The 13,932-nt window shown below is 38.5% G+C and overlaps 2 protein-coding genes across 2 annotated transcripts in view; both read left to right on the top strand.

Moving 5' to 3' along the window:
- The first annotated feature begins 5,748 nt into the window (after nucleotides 1–5,748).
- Nucleotides 5,749–6,436, top strand: LOC124164097 (bladder cancer-associated protein). The gene has a single exon (XM_046541269.1). It carries the CDS (start codon nucleotides 5,866–5,868, stop codon nucleotides 6,106–6,108), a length of 243 nt encoding a protein of 80 aa, XP_046397225.1. The 5' UTR covers nucleotides 5,749–5,865; the 3' UTR covers nucleotides 6,109–6,436.
- Nucleotides 6,437–8,186: 1,750 nt separating this feature from the next.
- Nucleotides 8,187–13,932, top strand: part of LOC124164096 (pre-mRNA-splicing factor ATP-dependent RNA helicase PRP16) — a 48,409-nt gene continuing 42,663 nt past the window's right edge. The window contains exons 1-4 of the mRNA XM_046541268.1: nucleotides 8,187–8,451; nucleotides 8,523–8,646; nucleotides 8,978–9,192; nucleotides 11,556–11,775. Of these exons, the coding sequence (XP_046397224.1) occupies nucleotides 8,301–8,451; nucleotides 8,523–8,646; nucleotides 8,978–9,192; nucleotides 11,556–11,775 (710 nt within the window). The 5' untranslated portion in view covers nucleotides 8,187–8,300. The remainder of the gene's footprint in view (nucleotides 8,452–8,522; nucleotides 8,647–8,977; nucleotides 9,193–11,555; nucleotides 11,776–13,932) is intronic.

The raw sequence follows: 13,932 nt of genomic DNA, 5'->3' as shown, positions 1-13,932 counted from the left end.
AGCACGAACTTTATAAGTTCACGATGGTATTTAAGTCTCGACCTTACTATAACTCGGTTCATTATATCTCTGTGGGTGAGCTGGTGTGGCTAAAGCAAGTAGAGATGAGGGAAGGGAAAGTTTCTCGACTTGTGACTTTGCCTTAGCCAATCTGCAAACAGTAGGCGTGGCCTCGGTGAGTCGCACTCAGACCTCCGCTGAGTGAACATCGTGGATCTAATTGTGGAGCAGTGTTGCCAAACCTGACGCGTTCACCTTGTATGTGACTAAGTATGCCTTCCACCAACGGTGCCCCATTCAGTGCAGTAGCTGACAATGTCATTGGCTTCTGTGAAAGGATTATCCCCAATGGCTTCCAAATGAGTAGGTATATTGTCTCGGTGCCGGGGTCAAAATACATGTGGTCACCTATGACTCACACGTTTTCAGTGACAAAGTAGGGCGGCTATGTACATTTGGCAACGTTAAGTTCGCTCCTCCTCTCTCTCGGTGCAACCCCTCGCCTATCAGCGAAGCCATGCGAGAGTGTCCGGGCTCTCACGAAAGCTCACCCGCAGACATAAAGTGAATAGACTTTAACTCTCAGGTTATTTTTGAGGGGGGAGGAGGTGGAATGTTGTCCGCTTGCACTAGAAAAATGTGTAGAACCAGCCTTGGTTGTTTATTACTTACAACTGACATGGATGCATCCTGTATAATATGTACATCATCATCAACACATCACCATAGACATAGGTGGATCTAGGGGGGCACAGGGGCATGTGCCCCCCCAGACCCTTAAAAAATATGCAAGATTTTTTATATGGTCCCAATGTCATTACGCTCGTTATGTATTACGAGGTATCCTTGTGCCCCCCCAGAACAAAATCCTGGATACGGCCTTGCTTGTGCTCCCCCAGAAAGAAATCCTGGATCTGCCCAGGTGACCATAGAAACATATGAACGAGCATTCAGTGCTGATTTTCTCACGCCCCAAGTGGGTTTGAGTTGACGAGAGGGTTGTCCTCCCAGACCAAGTTCAAATCCCAGCCGTGGCGGAGATATTTCATAGACTGCCCAATCCCTGCTCATGTTCTTTGTGTGGGGCACTTAAATTTATTCATTGTGCTTCATCTGTCAGTTGGGATGATAAGCAGTGTTCCCCTTAGTAAGTTTTGTTCTAAGTAAGTGAATGGCAATGCCAGGTTTCTCTCCACCTTCCCTTTCATGGCCTTGCCTCATGCATCAGTGATCTAAGATAAAAGTAACCACCAAATACCATACCAAGCAGTGGCACAGTCAGCCTGGGATCAAATCTTGGTGGTGGTGGAGATTTTTCAGAAGTTGCCTGATCCCTACTTGAAAGTTTTGTGTAGGGCACTTCAAGTAAAACACTCAGTCTGCTGGATGGGACATTAAGGCATGGTCCCTTTGGTACCTTTCTTTAAGAGCAGCCTAATTTTGATGACTACATAGACGTCAGGACACAGAAAGCTGAAGTCCATGGTTCAACTCGTGGTTCCTGGGAATAATGTTTCCCCCATAGCAATTTAAGTGAATTTACTTGCTGTTTGCATTGCAGGCCTGAAATATTTTAGACTATTACTATGTGTGGCTTTTGCACAGGTTTGAGGCTCTCAACAGGTTGTGGTTCCATGGATGTCCTTTCTCTCCTCTGTTGCTATCTTTGTTGGATTGCGATGGCCTAACATTTAGTGCCCAGTGCTTAATTTCTAAAATGTTAGGTACTGGAACACATTAAATCACAATCCACATGATTTTCAAGCATAAGCCTCCCCCTCTTAAAATTTCTAATTACTTTAGACTTGTAGAAAGAGTAACAATCAGGAACCATGTTTTACCAATTATTAAAATGAAATTTTTTGGCACAACCCAACCAGGCCCGTGCTGGACTCCTTCTCAGGGCAGTGGACAGCCATATGCAGGGGTAGGACTACCGGGAGGTGTGGGGGTGTGGAATATAAGAAATAAATTTGAAATTTTAATCCTTACCCTCTTGAGGTTGAATTAAATCTGTAGCGATTGCTATGCTGAATAACACTTTTGTAATGATTACTACGCTGAATAACACACTGGTGTGGTTTTTGCAGTGGAGTTTTTAATGCCACTTTAAATTACAGACTGACTAATTGTAGGCCGAGATGGCTTGTTTATATAGTAATTCCGAATGCCACGCTGGAACTTCCTGGAACATTCCAGATTTTCTATACTGCGTGTTGTGGCAGATACTGTGCCGCACTACTCCCCCTCTTGGAAGAGAGAGAGAGTGTTGACCCCAAAACGGTTCGGAGGACGGACCGGGGTCACCAATGTAGTGATTACTACACTGAATAACACTTTCGTAACGATTACTATGCTGAATAACACACTGAGAGAAGCTCGGTTTTCCCATTAGTTTGCTATTAACGACAGGCACTAATGGGACCATGGCTTTAGGTCCCATCTGATGGACAAAGTGCCATACTTGAAATGTCTGCCATCGTGCAAGGAGCAGGCAGCCTCTGAAAATTCTTTGCCACCATAGGGATTTAAACCAAGACCCACTGGGCAGAATGCCACCATTCTAGCCTCCTTAACCAACTGACACCCCCATTCAAAGGACTCAGATGGAGTAACTTTTTCAGGTCTTAACAGCGTAATCAGAGGTCTTTCTAGTCTGCCCAGGCTGAGGTGATGATAAAAATTTCACCTCTGCTACCAGATAGCTCTGTTTTCCTAAGGTCCACCCTTTCATTGCACTACACGCTTCAATATCTAAGGGATTTTTTGAAATTCAAAGGAGTTTGTTCATAAATAAACTTCTTAGACTTCATGAGATTCAAACATTTGAATATTATTTATGTATGAGGATGCAATATGTTCATAAAGAATATTGTCATCTTGTAAATCTGGATATGCATTTTTTTCCCCACAATTAGTATTCCTTTTTGTATCTCCAATGAACTAGTCTGCATTCTTCATTATCATTGTGCATCAAATTACACAATGGAAGAATTGAACTCTATGTTGTTTTATTTATGCACAGCTTTTGGCCCTCAATACCTATATCCTGTGAGTTGCTACATCCATTGGAAAGCTTGAATGAGGATAATTTTTTCTTTAATAAATTTTCCGCTCTCTGTCACAGCCTGAATTAATTCCAAATGTTCTGAATTTATGTAAATTTATTATCCACAAGTTTCTTTTTCCTTTCCTTTTTCTGCCCTTTCTGAGTATGTGCAGAATATCAGAATGGTAAGGGAACTGCAAAAGATCAGGATTGCTTTGTTATTTGAGTACGATTAAAAAGAAATGTGTATGGCTAAGCTTCAATGTTATGACATTGACTTTTGACTGGAATGGATAGGAAAAAGGAACATGTGAATGTGCATATTCAACAACTCACTGCCTCATTGTGCAGTCTCACTGAAAAAATAAAATTGTAAAAATGGAATGATAGGATTAGAACCAGAAATATTCATGTAAGCCTCACACCCATATTTGTCATCACTTTTTGGGAACAAAGGTATTTGCCTTAAACTAGAACTGCAGTATTGCATTGCTGTAGTAATAATTGTCCATCTCATAAGAAAAGAGTGATTTTTGTGAATTAGTAGGCTGGATTTAACCCTCTTAGCGTATTACTTGGAGTGGTATAATTAGCAAGAATTGTCATTGGTATTTAAATAGAATGTAATATCTTCAAAAACATATTTCTGTGATTAATTTCTTTTATTTTTCAATACGTTGCTTTTCTTCTTGTATCGCAAAAATATTTATTGTTGCTGTATAATTTATCTTCATGATTTAATCTGAACTACAGCTGCTGCATAATTATTCATTTGAAGAATCACTTAACTCAAAGCCTATATGGATCAGCTCGTGGCACTTTTCTGCAAAGAAGCGAAAGCCATTAATATATTGGCCCACAGTATTAAGGTCTTTTACACGGGGCACATACTTGCACAATTTGATGTGTGTACGAAGGTGCAGTCAAAATTGCATCGTGTAAATCGGTGAATTGCTAGAACACATGCGAGAATGTGTGGACGTGAGATGGCAAAATGGCTCCTGTTCTAATTTCGTTTATGCATTTGCACAATTCCACGCCATTTTAGAAAGTAATGCAAATCTAACCTGCGCAATTCCGTGCCCCATGTCAAACGGCCTTAATTAGTTGTTAGCTCTGTGTATGTGGAGCTTGACAGTTGAAGGGCCAAGCCTTGATGGTGAAAGCTCTGAAATGCTGGCTAGTAACTCCTCCAGAGATACAGAGAGGTTAGCTAAGCAATGATTACCACTCCTGCAAAAATACTTTTTGTATGGAACTAATATGCACCTGTTCTCTCCCATGGTCATAGCCAAGGAATGTAGATGGGGAGGGAGTATACAGGAACCCTTAGCTATGAGCATAGCTTTCCCGTGTTCTGGCCAGAAGTTTTCAAACCAGCATTGGTCTAGTTTATTAGCTCATCCTTGAGAAAAAATGGGTTTAGAGGAAACCTTTCTATAGCTAGAGGGAACTACTGCAGGCTTGGGAGGGGTAATTACGCACGTTCTCATTAAGTCTGAATGGTGTGGTATTTGCATCCATGGATGAGGTAAACAACAGCTTAGAAAAGAGACCCATCAGGTACGGTTTAGAGGAAACCTTTCCATAGTTAGAGGGAAATACTGCAGGCTTTGGAGGGGTAATTACGTATGTTCCCCATAAATCTGAATGGTGCAGTATTTGCATCCATGGATGAGGTAACCAACAGCTTAGGAAGAATGGAAAGATGAAGGGAAAACAGGCATTGGCATTAGTCTGGTCTTAACAAAGGGTACCAAGTGGACTATAGCTTAAAATCTCACCGGAAGGGTTGTCTTGTACTTGAAGTGCCCGCACTGAGCACTCAAGCAGGTATTGTTAAACCCCCCAAAAATTCTTCGCCAACTCTGAGAATTGAAACTGAGGTCGCAAGATGAGAAACCAAGACTATTGACTTACTCAACCTCGGTCACGGTAAATGAATTTTCCTCTAACAAGTACCTAAGTATAAAGTAATTTTTGCATTGAGCTCATAAGTTACCAATTTTTCCAGCAAGACTAATGGGGTTATATGAATGGGAAAATGTTTCCTTCGACGTTGCAGCAACAAGGTAGAAGAATCTGATGCAGCTGTGAATAATTAGTGCATCTTTCACTTCTAGGTAAACGAATTGTCACAATGGCTTGAGCACTATATATATCGTTCGCGACGTTTAATAGGTAAGGAGGTTTGCGAAGATGTTTTCGGGATGACATAAGGAAAACATTATAACATCCAGCCATCAATCAAGGAATGAGAATAAATAATTTGTGATTCTGGTAAAAAGCAATGCATTAACGAGATGAAAAGTTCTTTGAACTCTCGAGAATATAGCATTTTGCAATAATTTGCACTGATAATAACGAGGTGTGATTCTTGATGGTAAGGTAGAAAGATATGGCAATCGTGAAAATGCACTTCTGCTGCGTAAAGAATGATGAGAAAATACGAGATTCGCAATGAAAGTCGTTAAAATAATTTGCACATCTGCTTTAGCTGTTGTGGAAGAATAAACATGAAACACAGCGCGATGTCATAAATGGTCTCTATCATCTTTGATCAGCTATAGAGATATATAACTTCCGCCATTTTTCCGCTTCCTTAATACTTACACCAAATAAAATTTTCTTCGATATCGACAATGGTGGGGAACTATTCAAATTCATATTGTTGATGTTGGTCATCTTGTGCTCAATTTCGTTATTCATTTTAACTACGTCATTCCTCCGTGCAAGACAAGACATCTACGTCTTGTTTAGCATTCTTGTGTAAAATTCCTCAGCAATAATAAATCGTTGTGGTGTAACAAGGCAAAATGTATTGCTTACAGTGGTTAATTCCAGTGCTGTTGATTCCCAAGCCAGTGAATCCGGCGTTGATGCAGACCCATGTTATGTTCATGCTGCTGTACCTCACAGGCTTTTTTCTAGAAAGAAAACCATGTACGATTTGCAGTCTTCTGTTCCTAGCCTCTGTTTCGCTAATTTGTTACAGTGGAGTTGGGAATTGCATATTTTGGAGCAACAGCTGTGATTCTGTTCAGTGTGAAAACGGTTGATGCCAGAAAATTTCTTGGAAGAAGCTCAGTGCTGCATTAACGTAAACAGTGCAGCGAAATGACCTTTATGCCCATACATTCATGATTACTTGTTTTGAAATGAATATGTGATAATAATGTTTCATTAAATCACAACGTAATCTGTTAGTCGAATGGGTGGCGTTCCATTGTATTATAAATTGTGATTCAAGTTGTTACTCTCAATTTCTGGAAAGCGAATTGAACTGATAACAGCAAGGTGATACTTTTAAGGTGAACTCATAAATTATTTTAATTTGTTTGAAATAAGTTTATTTGACTGATGGTAATAAATTTTTTGTTCTGAAAACATGAGAATTCGTAATTGAATTTCTCGCCTTATGCCCTATGCAAGTTTACTTGATGTATTCACACATCAGTACCCTTAGTACCAAGGCCCTTAGCACTACAGTTGACTATAATGCTTTGAGGATGTTATTGGAGTATTCTGTGTTTCCCCGAATACGCTCTTCGTATGAGTGATTCTGTGCGAATGTGGAAGGAAAACGTGTGAGGGTGTCGTGATAATGTATATAATAATTGTTATGTAACTTAGGTTTAATCAGTTTGTTTACTGTTGGATATGGGAACCATTGCCTCTGTGTAAGGTTGAATGTGGTCCAGAGTAAATTTTTAATTCAAATATCTCAGATGTCTTAAGTAATTCCGTGGAACTACGATTTATGCTGTGATTTGTTAAAGAAAGGTGGGAAGGTTCGTCATTCATCCAAAGTAAACGAGCCCCAGAAATATTGCAGCTTGGGTTCCTATTTATCAGTATAATTTCAATTGCGACGTTTTCTTCATGACTACTCTTGGTAATGTGAACGGTAACCTGAAATACTGTGACGTTGGATTACTTTAACCCCTTCTAGGTCGTGAATGAGGTCACCAGTGAGTTCAGCAGATGCCCACATTAAAAATGGGTAATGAATACGTCAGGTTCTTCTTGTCATTGTATAGTGCCAGCTGATCTGTTTGTCGGATGCGCTTGTAATTCGATCAAGAAAAGTGTGGATATTAGTAAAAGGCGAACCCCTAGGTTTTAACAATTGTCCTCTTGATTATATAGTTTCGTAGTTTTATTCCTGATTCAAATAGAAGAAAATATTTACCACTCACAGTAGCTCAAGTAGATAATTTTTTCATCACTCACATGGTCACTGGGCAAATACGTTCTGTCTTGAATGAGAAAATATCTTACACGCTCTACATTCTTAACTGAAACCTGCCTCCTAACTCTGAAGAGTGTAAGCAGAACAACGCAGTAAACCGCGAAGCCGCTTCCTCCAAAACCGCGAATATAGTTAAAGGCAAGTTCTCAGATCATGTGAGAAAGAGCGTAATAATCGTTGAAGTAATAAGCTCTATCTTAATATGATAAGATACGTAAAAGTTGTATTAATAGTTAATCATTTGATGAAAATAATTTGCAACATTGGGTTGGTCTGCGTACTCGTCAAAATGTATTGACTCATTGGTAGCACGGCATCGTGACTTCAAATTACTTTAAGCTATTATGGGTGCATGCATTCAGACACGTCAAAACAGTCCTGGATAGCACGGCCACCATTTTTATATGGCACGACGTGTTGCTGTTCGTCACATTTATTGTATTGACAAAACAATAAATGCACAAAAAATATATAGGGGCTCCCTGCTACGCCAGGGATTGTTGATGACTTCCCATAGGTACTGGTGGTTACAGGTAGCGCGTGCCGTGCCATCCAATGTCGGATCCTCAGAGAAAGGCCAACGGCAGGATTATGGAATATAATCATTTCTATAAACGTAACAATTAGGTGGGGAATTTGTGGTGCTCTTATCGTTTTATCGCAGTTTCCCTTCCGAGCAGAATTAGCCTCTTGACAAATCGTCGGAGAATAAAATGTTAACGCTATGTACTTTGCATTTTATCACAGGGAAATAATAGAGGTTTGCATTTTCTCTGATCTTTTAGCATCTTTTTACTCTATAAACCCATGCATCATTCTAATCTCAGTTTAAACTAACCCCTCTCGCCCTCAGCTGATCCGCCTCTTCGAGAATGACGTCATCGCTACAGGTTCGCAGCCTAGATTGTCACTTGTTGGTTTCTCATGTTGGGATCCCGGAATTGTAAATATAAACACATTTCGCCAGGCACAACTTGAAAGAATTGTAGTGTGATAGAAATGGAAGAAGATGATTCGGATATATATAGATTAGAAGGGAGTAAAAATGAAGTTGGGGGATTAATCGTCAAAAAGAAGCCTGTCGCTAGTGATCCTACTTTTAAAACTCCTTTGCCTCGACAGTCGTTGTTAGGTTTGGACAAATTAGCTGGTATGTAACAGTTTATACCACGCATTCACGATCTTTACGTGCAAATAACTCATGATTTATTGTTTCAACAGCTTTAAGGAAGAAGGAAAAAGAAGAAGAACTTGAGGTGGAGAGAACGAAACACTTATACAGAGTAGCTGAAACATCAGATGATAGTAATGAGGAATTGCAGAAGAAAAGGCGGCATAATGATCGGTAAGTACATAATAGTTTTGAAATAAAAATGTGTAGTGCTGTAAAGTCATAATGCCTTTCTTGGAATGAGTGACATGGAGTTGTCAATAGCACTCGGTCACGTAAAAAAAGCAGTTTTTATCAAGGAAACCTTTATCGAAGTTCATTTTACCATTTTGCATGTCCTTTGGATTATGAATCGCATTATCGAATTAATTACAATTTTTGATGGACATATGTATCAGTCTGTGTTTGTGTTGAGTAAATGATCTTCACTAAGAAATCAGTGTAAATTCACTAATGTTTCACCTAAGTATTGCTTGTAAAAATGGTTTAATTTTTCGTCTTGAAGTCATTACCGGGAATCGCGTATTGAAACCCCTACCCATACTGGTGGAATATCAGATGAAGCAAGAAAGAGATTGGTGGAACATATGAAGAGAAACAAGGAGAGGGGTATTGCTGCATCATCATCTAAGGATGAGAGGAGAAGAGAAAGAAATGGCAGAGATGAGCATAGGGATAGGCACCGTAGTAGGTCTCATCACAGAGACTCGGATGAAAGAGGTAAGCTTCAATTTCTTTCTTCAATCATTAATTCAAGACCTTAGATGAATAGTAGTAGTAAATACTTAGTGAGACTGAAAGTTGTTTTTTTATCAAGAATTCCCAGTGCCCGAGGACATATGATGAAGAATATGATAAAATATTTCCATTATTCATCTTCTAGTTATTGATATTTGGAAACTAAAGTGATATGCAATTTCTTCACCGTAAGATGTTATATAAATTACATATAAGTTTATATTTTAGATGATTTTAATTGCTCATTTGAATAAAATTTCCCATGCATTGTCTTTCATATTCACCTTTTCTAAATCTTCTGATTATATCTATGTATTCCCAGTCTTTCCTAGCTAAATGAGATGCTATCATCCATTAATTTATATGGTAATCACCATTTATAAAACTTGTCAAATATAGAAATTTATCAAACTTTATGTGCAAAATAAGTTTTAATATGCTTTAAATGTATGTAGTTCAGTATGTATTGTTATGCATAATAAATAAATACTTGTTATGATACTATTTTATTATTCTGAAAAAAAAAATGATTTAACAGTAATGCTAAAACAATGAAGATATCTTCAATATGCCTTAGTATTAAAAAACCATTAATTAAATGCATGAAAATCTTAACAAATTACTATAGAATGATATTTAGTTTTACAATACAGTAGATAAATACTACAATAAAATGCATATCAAAAATATCTTGCACCTTTCAATGAATACTCAACAAATCATCAATGTATTCGATGAAAAATCTAAAACTTAACAATATAGCTAGAAAGGATAATGTAATAGCAATAAGAAAAGTGATGGTAACTCTTGTGAAAAATTCAAATACAAATAAACAATGCAAATTATCTTGTATTTATCATTGCAATGTTTTTCTGCTTATAGATTTTTAGAAATATGTGCTATTCGCTCAATGCCTGCACTAATTGGTGTAGGGTTAGCTAATATTTATAATCAGGTTTCCCCAAGCTTGCAGGACAACCTGTGTGACCCTTTTTTGAGTTATTTTAAATTGTCAACACATGTGTGTATGGTTTTTGGAGGTCAGCTTCCCTGTCCCATCCCTCCCTATTCTGTGTGCTCGTTTGCTTTGGTATGAAATGTTTAAACACCCTACTTACATTTGAAGAAAAAATGCATATTCTGTATTGCTTAGTTGCAGTCAACATTTAAAGCTCATTCAGTCATTAAGATTCATTCAATTGCTGTTTCAATGATTTCCTAATTATAATGATGGTTATAATATTTACTTTGTCATTCATGATTTGTAGCATGAAATAGGCATTGCATAACTCTCCACTAAATTTGCTCATGGTGTGTTTTGTTGTCATTGTGTGTTACGAAATGCATTTTGTGCAAATGAAAGGTCATGGAAAATTGTGCAGTATTTGCATTAATGAATGTATACATGTGATTGTTTATATGAAATTTTAGTATTTATGCTATTATATCTTCTCATGCAGTTCATTATCTAGAAAAATCCTAAATTAATCAAATGATTCCATATCCAGCTTTTCTGGATTTATGGTCCTCTACTGTACAAGAATCTTAAGATTTGATTACGTTGGATCTATGATTTGATTCTTAAACTTATAATGTAATAAGTTGTGTTTTGTGAGTGAGGGGAGTGTTTGACTTGTGAGTACAGCAATTGGCCTCTGTCTAAACGGTCCTGGTTTCAAATTCTGGGTGGAGCATTTGGGCAATCCAAATAAAAAATCTTCAAAGTCAGTGGTGAAGAATGGTGACCCCTTAACTTGAGAGTATAAATTTCACATGTGTGTGGCTTTGTCTGTGCCGAACTTTAGACTCACCTATCCTAAAGCCTGAATCATATAATCCTTTTTTTCCATCCCTTTCGAAGGATAATTGGATTGCATGTAGAGATCGTTCCATTTATGGCGGAAAAAAGGACCGTTTCATGCGATCATTTTCTGGGATGGATCGAGGGATGGAAATCCCATTCATTATTCCATTGCACAGAACTTTCCTTTTTCCATGGCTGAAATTAAAGCGGTGGCACTGTCCTTCAGTCAGTCAATTAGAACGCACCTCTACCAGTGATTGTATCGCCACGCTTGGCTTTTAATTGAACAACAGTTGTAAGTACGGAAAGTGATGGAAACAGGGATGGTGGAAATGACCATGTGATTCAGAAAGTCATTGGTCAAGTGATCATTCCTTTGGTCCCTGAAAAGCTATCAGTGGAGCTATCACTCTGAGGGATGGAAAAATTGATTGTGTGATTCATACTAAACCAACCCTCAGGTTAAGTCATTGAGTGGGTGATCCATTCATTTGTGAGTATCTTGATTTGAACTATTGTGGATTTGCATTCATACCTTCAGCGAGAAAGCGGGAGAGGAGAGAGGAGCGTCGCAGTCGAGAACGGGAGTCATCGGGTGGTTCTTCTTCTAGTCGAGATCGAGGGCAAGATAGAAGACAATCTCCCAGCAACTCATCTTATTCTGGCTCCAGCCGTAGCTATAGAGATTGGTCAGATTCATCTCCTTGCTTCCGAGATGAACCCCTGACGCCATCTTATAAGGTCAAGGATCCTACTTCCAAGTATGTGACAGTGATGATTTGATTTCTCTTGTAGACTTTTGTGGTCATTTTATGTCTGATTTTTTTTATTGGCTAAAACAGCTTTTCCAGTGAGCTAGAAAATTTGCGAAACTCCCAAAAATTTTTAATTTTGGAAAACTTAGGGAATTCCAGCATTTCTTTGATTGCCTCTGAATATTTCAAGGTAGCCTATTTTGCTTACAATTAGTGAGGTTCTGTAAAATTGCAAAGGTATCTGGAAAGGATGTCTCCAGTGTTTCGGCGTGATTACTGAGGACACAAAGAGCCTGGTGTTAAAAAAATTCTCTATAAATGGCCATTTGGACATTCATCTATTAGTGCATTGCAATGCTGAATTATCATAAGACCACCAATATCAATGTAGCTTAAAGAAATCTGGGCTCATTACTAATTCCTCCTGCCGAGTCACCCTTTATTGGTGGTTATGAGCAGTGGTGTAGCCAGGAACTTTGTTTGGGGCAGGGGAGGAGGTGGTCCAAAACCAGGGGGAAAATTTTTGAAAAACAGGGCACTAAGTAGCGGGTGTTAAACTAATTTTAACACATTTCCAGATCGAAAAAAAACTTCATTTGTAAAAGAAAATTTTGTAAATTATGATTTTTCAATATTTTGTTTTCTTTTATGGAGAAAAATAATTGTGTTTTTATATTTTGGGGGGGTCTGGACCCCCCAGACACCTCCCCTGGCTACGCCACTGGTTGTGAGGCTGGTTTGCCATTTTCTTAACCAATTTGGGTCTTCATCTTCAGCTATGTTCATGGACGTGACAATTTGAAGAGAATGGGGTCTTTCACAGAAATCATTGCTTCATTCATAATTCTTAGGATATGTGATAACATGTGGTAACAGCCAAAGAAAAATGATTATACTCTACGCTGCTCACTTGCACTTGTAGTTTAACTTTAGGGATATGTCTCTTCATCTCTGTTTGGGTGACCTCATTGTTTCCCAATCAATGCTCGCCAGGAATCTTCCTTTTGAAGGAAATCTCATAATGGAGGGTTTGTCATTCATATTTACACTATGTCTCCATCATGTGGTAGGGAAAAGTGGGAGGTGGGGTTGGTTAGTGACTTGGATGTTGTTTCATAGGATTTCTGGAAGCTACACGCAATATATGTAGATATCAATGTCCCTTATAAAATTGATATTGTCTTTCTATTGAATATCTATCACTTCTCTGACAAGACAGTGATTAAAAACTTTTGTTTTGGAATACGGATCAAATGTATGTCTCAATGCTGCATTTTCAGTCACCATGGACTTTGTTGACTGTCCCAGTCTTTAGCTCTTTTATGTTCCTTTCATGTTCCATTTAAACAAAGAACGAAGAAAGAATTTATGGAGTAAGGAAAAATATGTTTAAGTTGTTGCAGTGGCGTAACTAAGAATAGGCTTTGGGGGGCCTAACCCTCCCCCCAGGCAACAGGGGGGTCCGGGGAAAATTGACATTGAAAAATGGCATGCCTGGAAATACATTTTAGATCATGAATAGATGATCTTTAACTTCAAGTAGATGCAGTTATTATATGTGAAAACTAGACAATAGTTATAAATAATTTGTTTATTTCTCCGAGGGTATCTATCCCCTCTCGGTGGCGGCGGGGTAACGTTCTCGCCTGCCAAACTAGGGGTCGCGGGTTCGAGTCCCGCCTGGGTAGGTGTCCCCGGTCCAGGGCATGGTCGTTTGTGTACGTTTACTTGTTACATTTGATGAACACCCCGGTGTAAAATGGCCACTAAGAGCTGTATCCGGTGATTTGAGAATAAAATAAAATAAAAAAATAAAATATAAATAACCCCCCCTCAATTGTTACGCCACTGAGTTGTAGTAAATTTGAAAAGTTAGTTGTATCATCATTTGCAAAGTTAGTGGGGAATGTTTTTCAGCACCCACGAGGGAAGCTGTTAATGATAGCAGTAAATTTCCAAACCTTTTTCCTGTGAACAAGTCAACTTATGCAATAAGATGAGTGTTCATAATTATCAAGCTATTGTGTTCAGGAATTAAGAAATGGTGGAGGAGCCTATTCTCAAACTTTATTGTTCTAGAAAATTTCCAGCTTTGAGAAAAATGTACCATAAGTATGTGCAAAAATGAGACCTAGGCATGTGCTCTGTCGAAAACAATGACTG

The sequence above is a fragment of the Ischnura elegans genome, chromosome 8, assembly GCF_921293095.1.
Source record: "Ischnura elegans chromosome 8, ioIscEleg1.1, whole genome shotgun sequence".
NCBI lineage: Eukaryota > Metazoa > Arthropoda > Insecta > Odonata > Coenagrionidae > Ischnura > Ischnura elegans.
This window is presented reverse-complemented; position numbering and strand designations above follow the sequence as displayed.

What these genes read in the sequence shown, in the direction of transcription:
- LOC124164097 (XM_046541269.1), top strand. Translation starts at nt 5,866, where the DNA reads ATGTATTGCTTACAGTGGTTAATTCCAGTGCTGTTGATTCCCAAGCCA.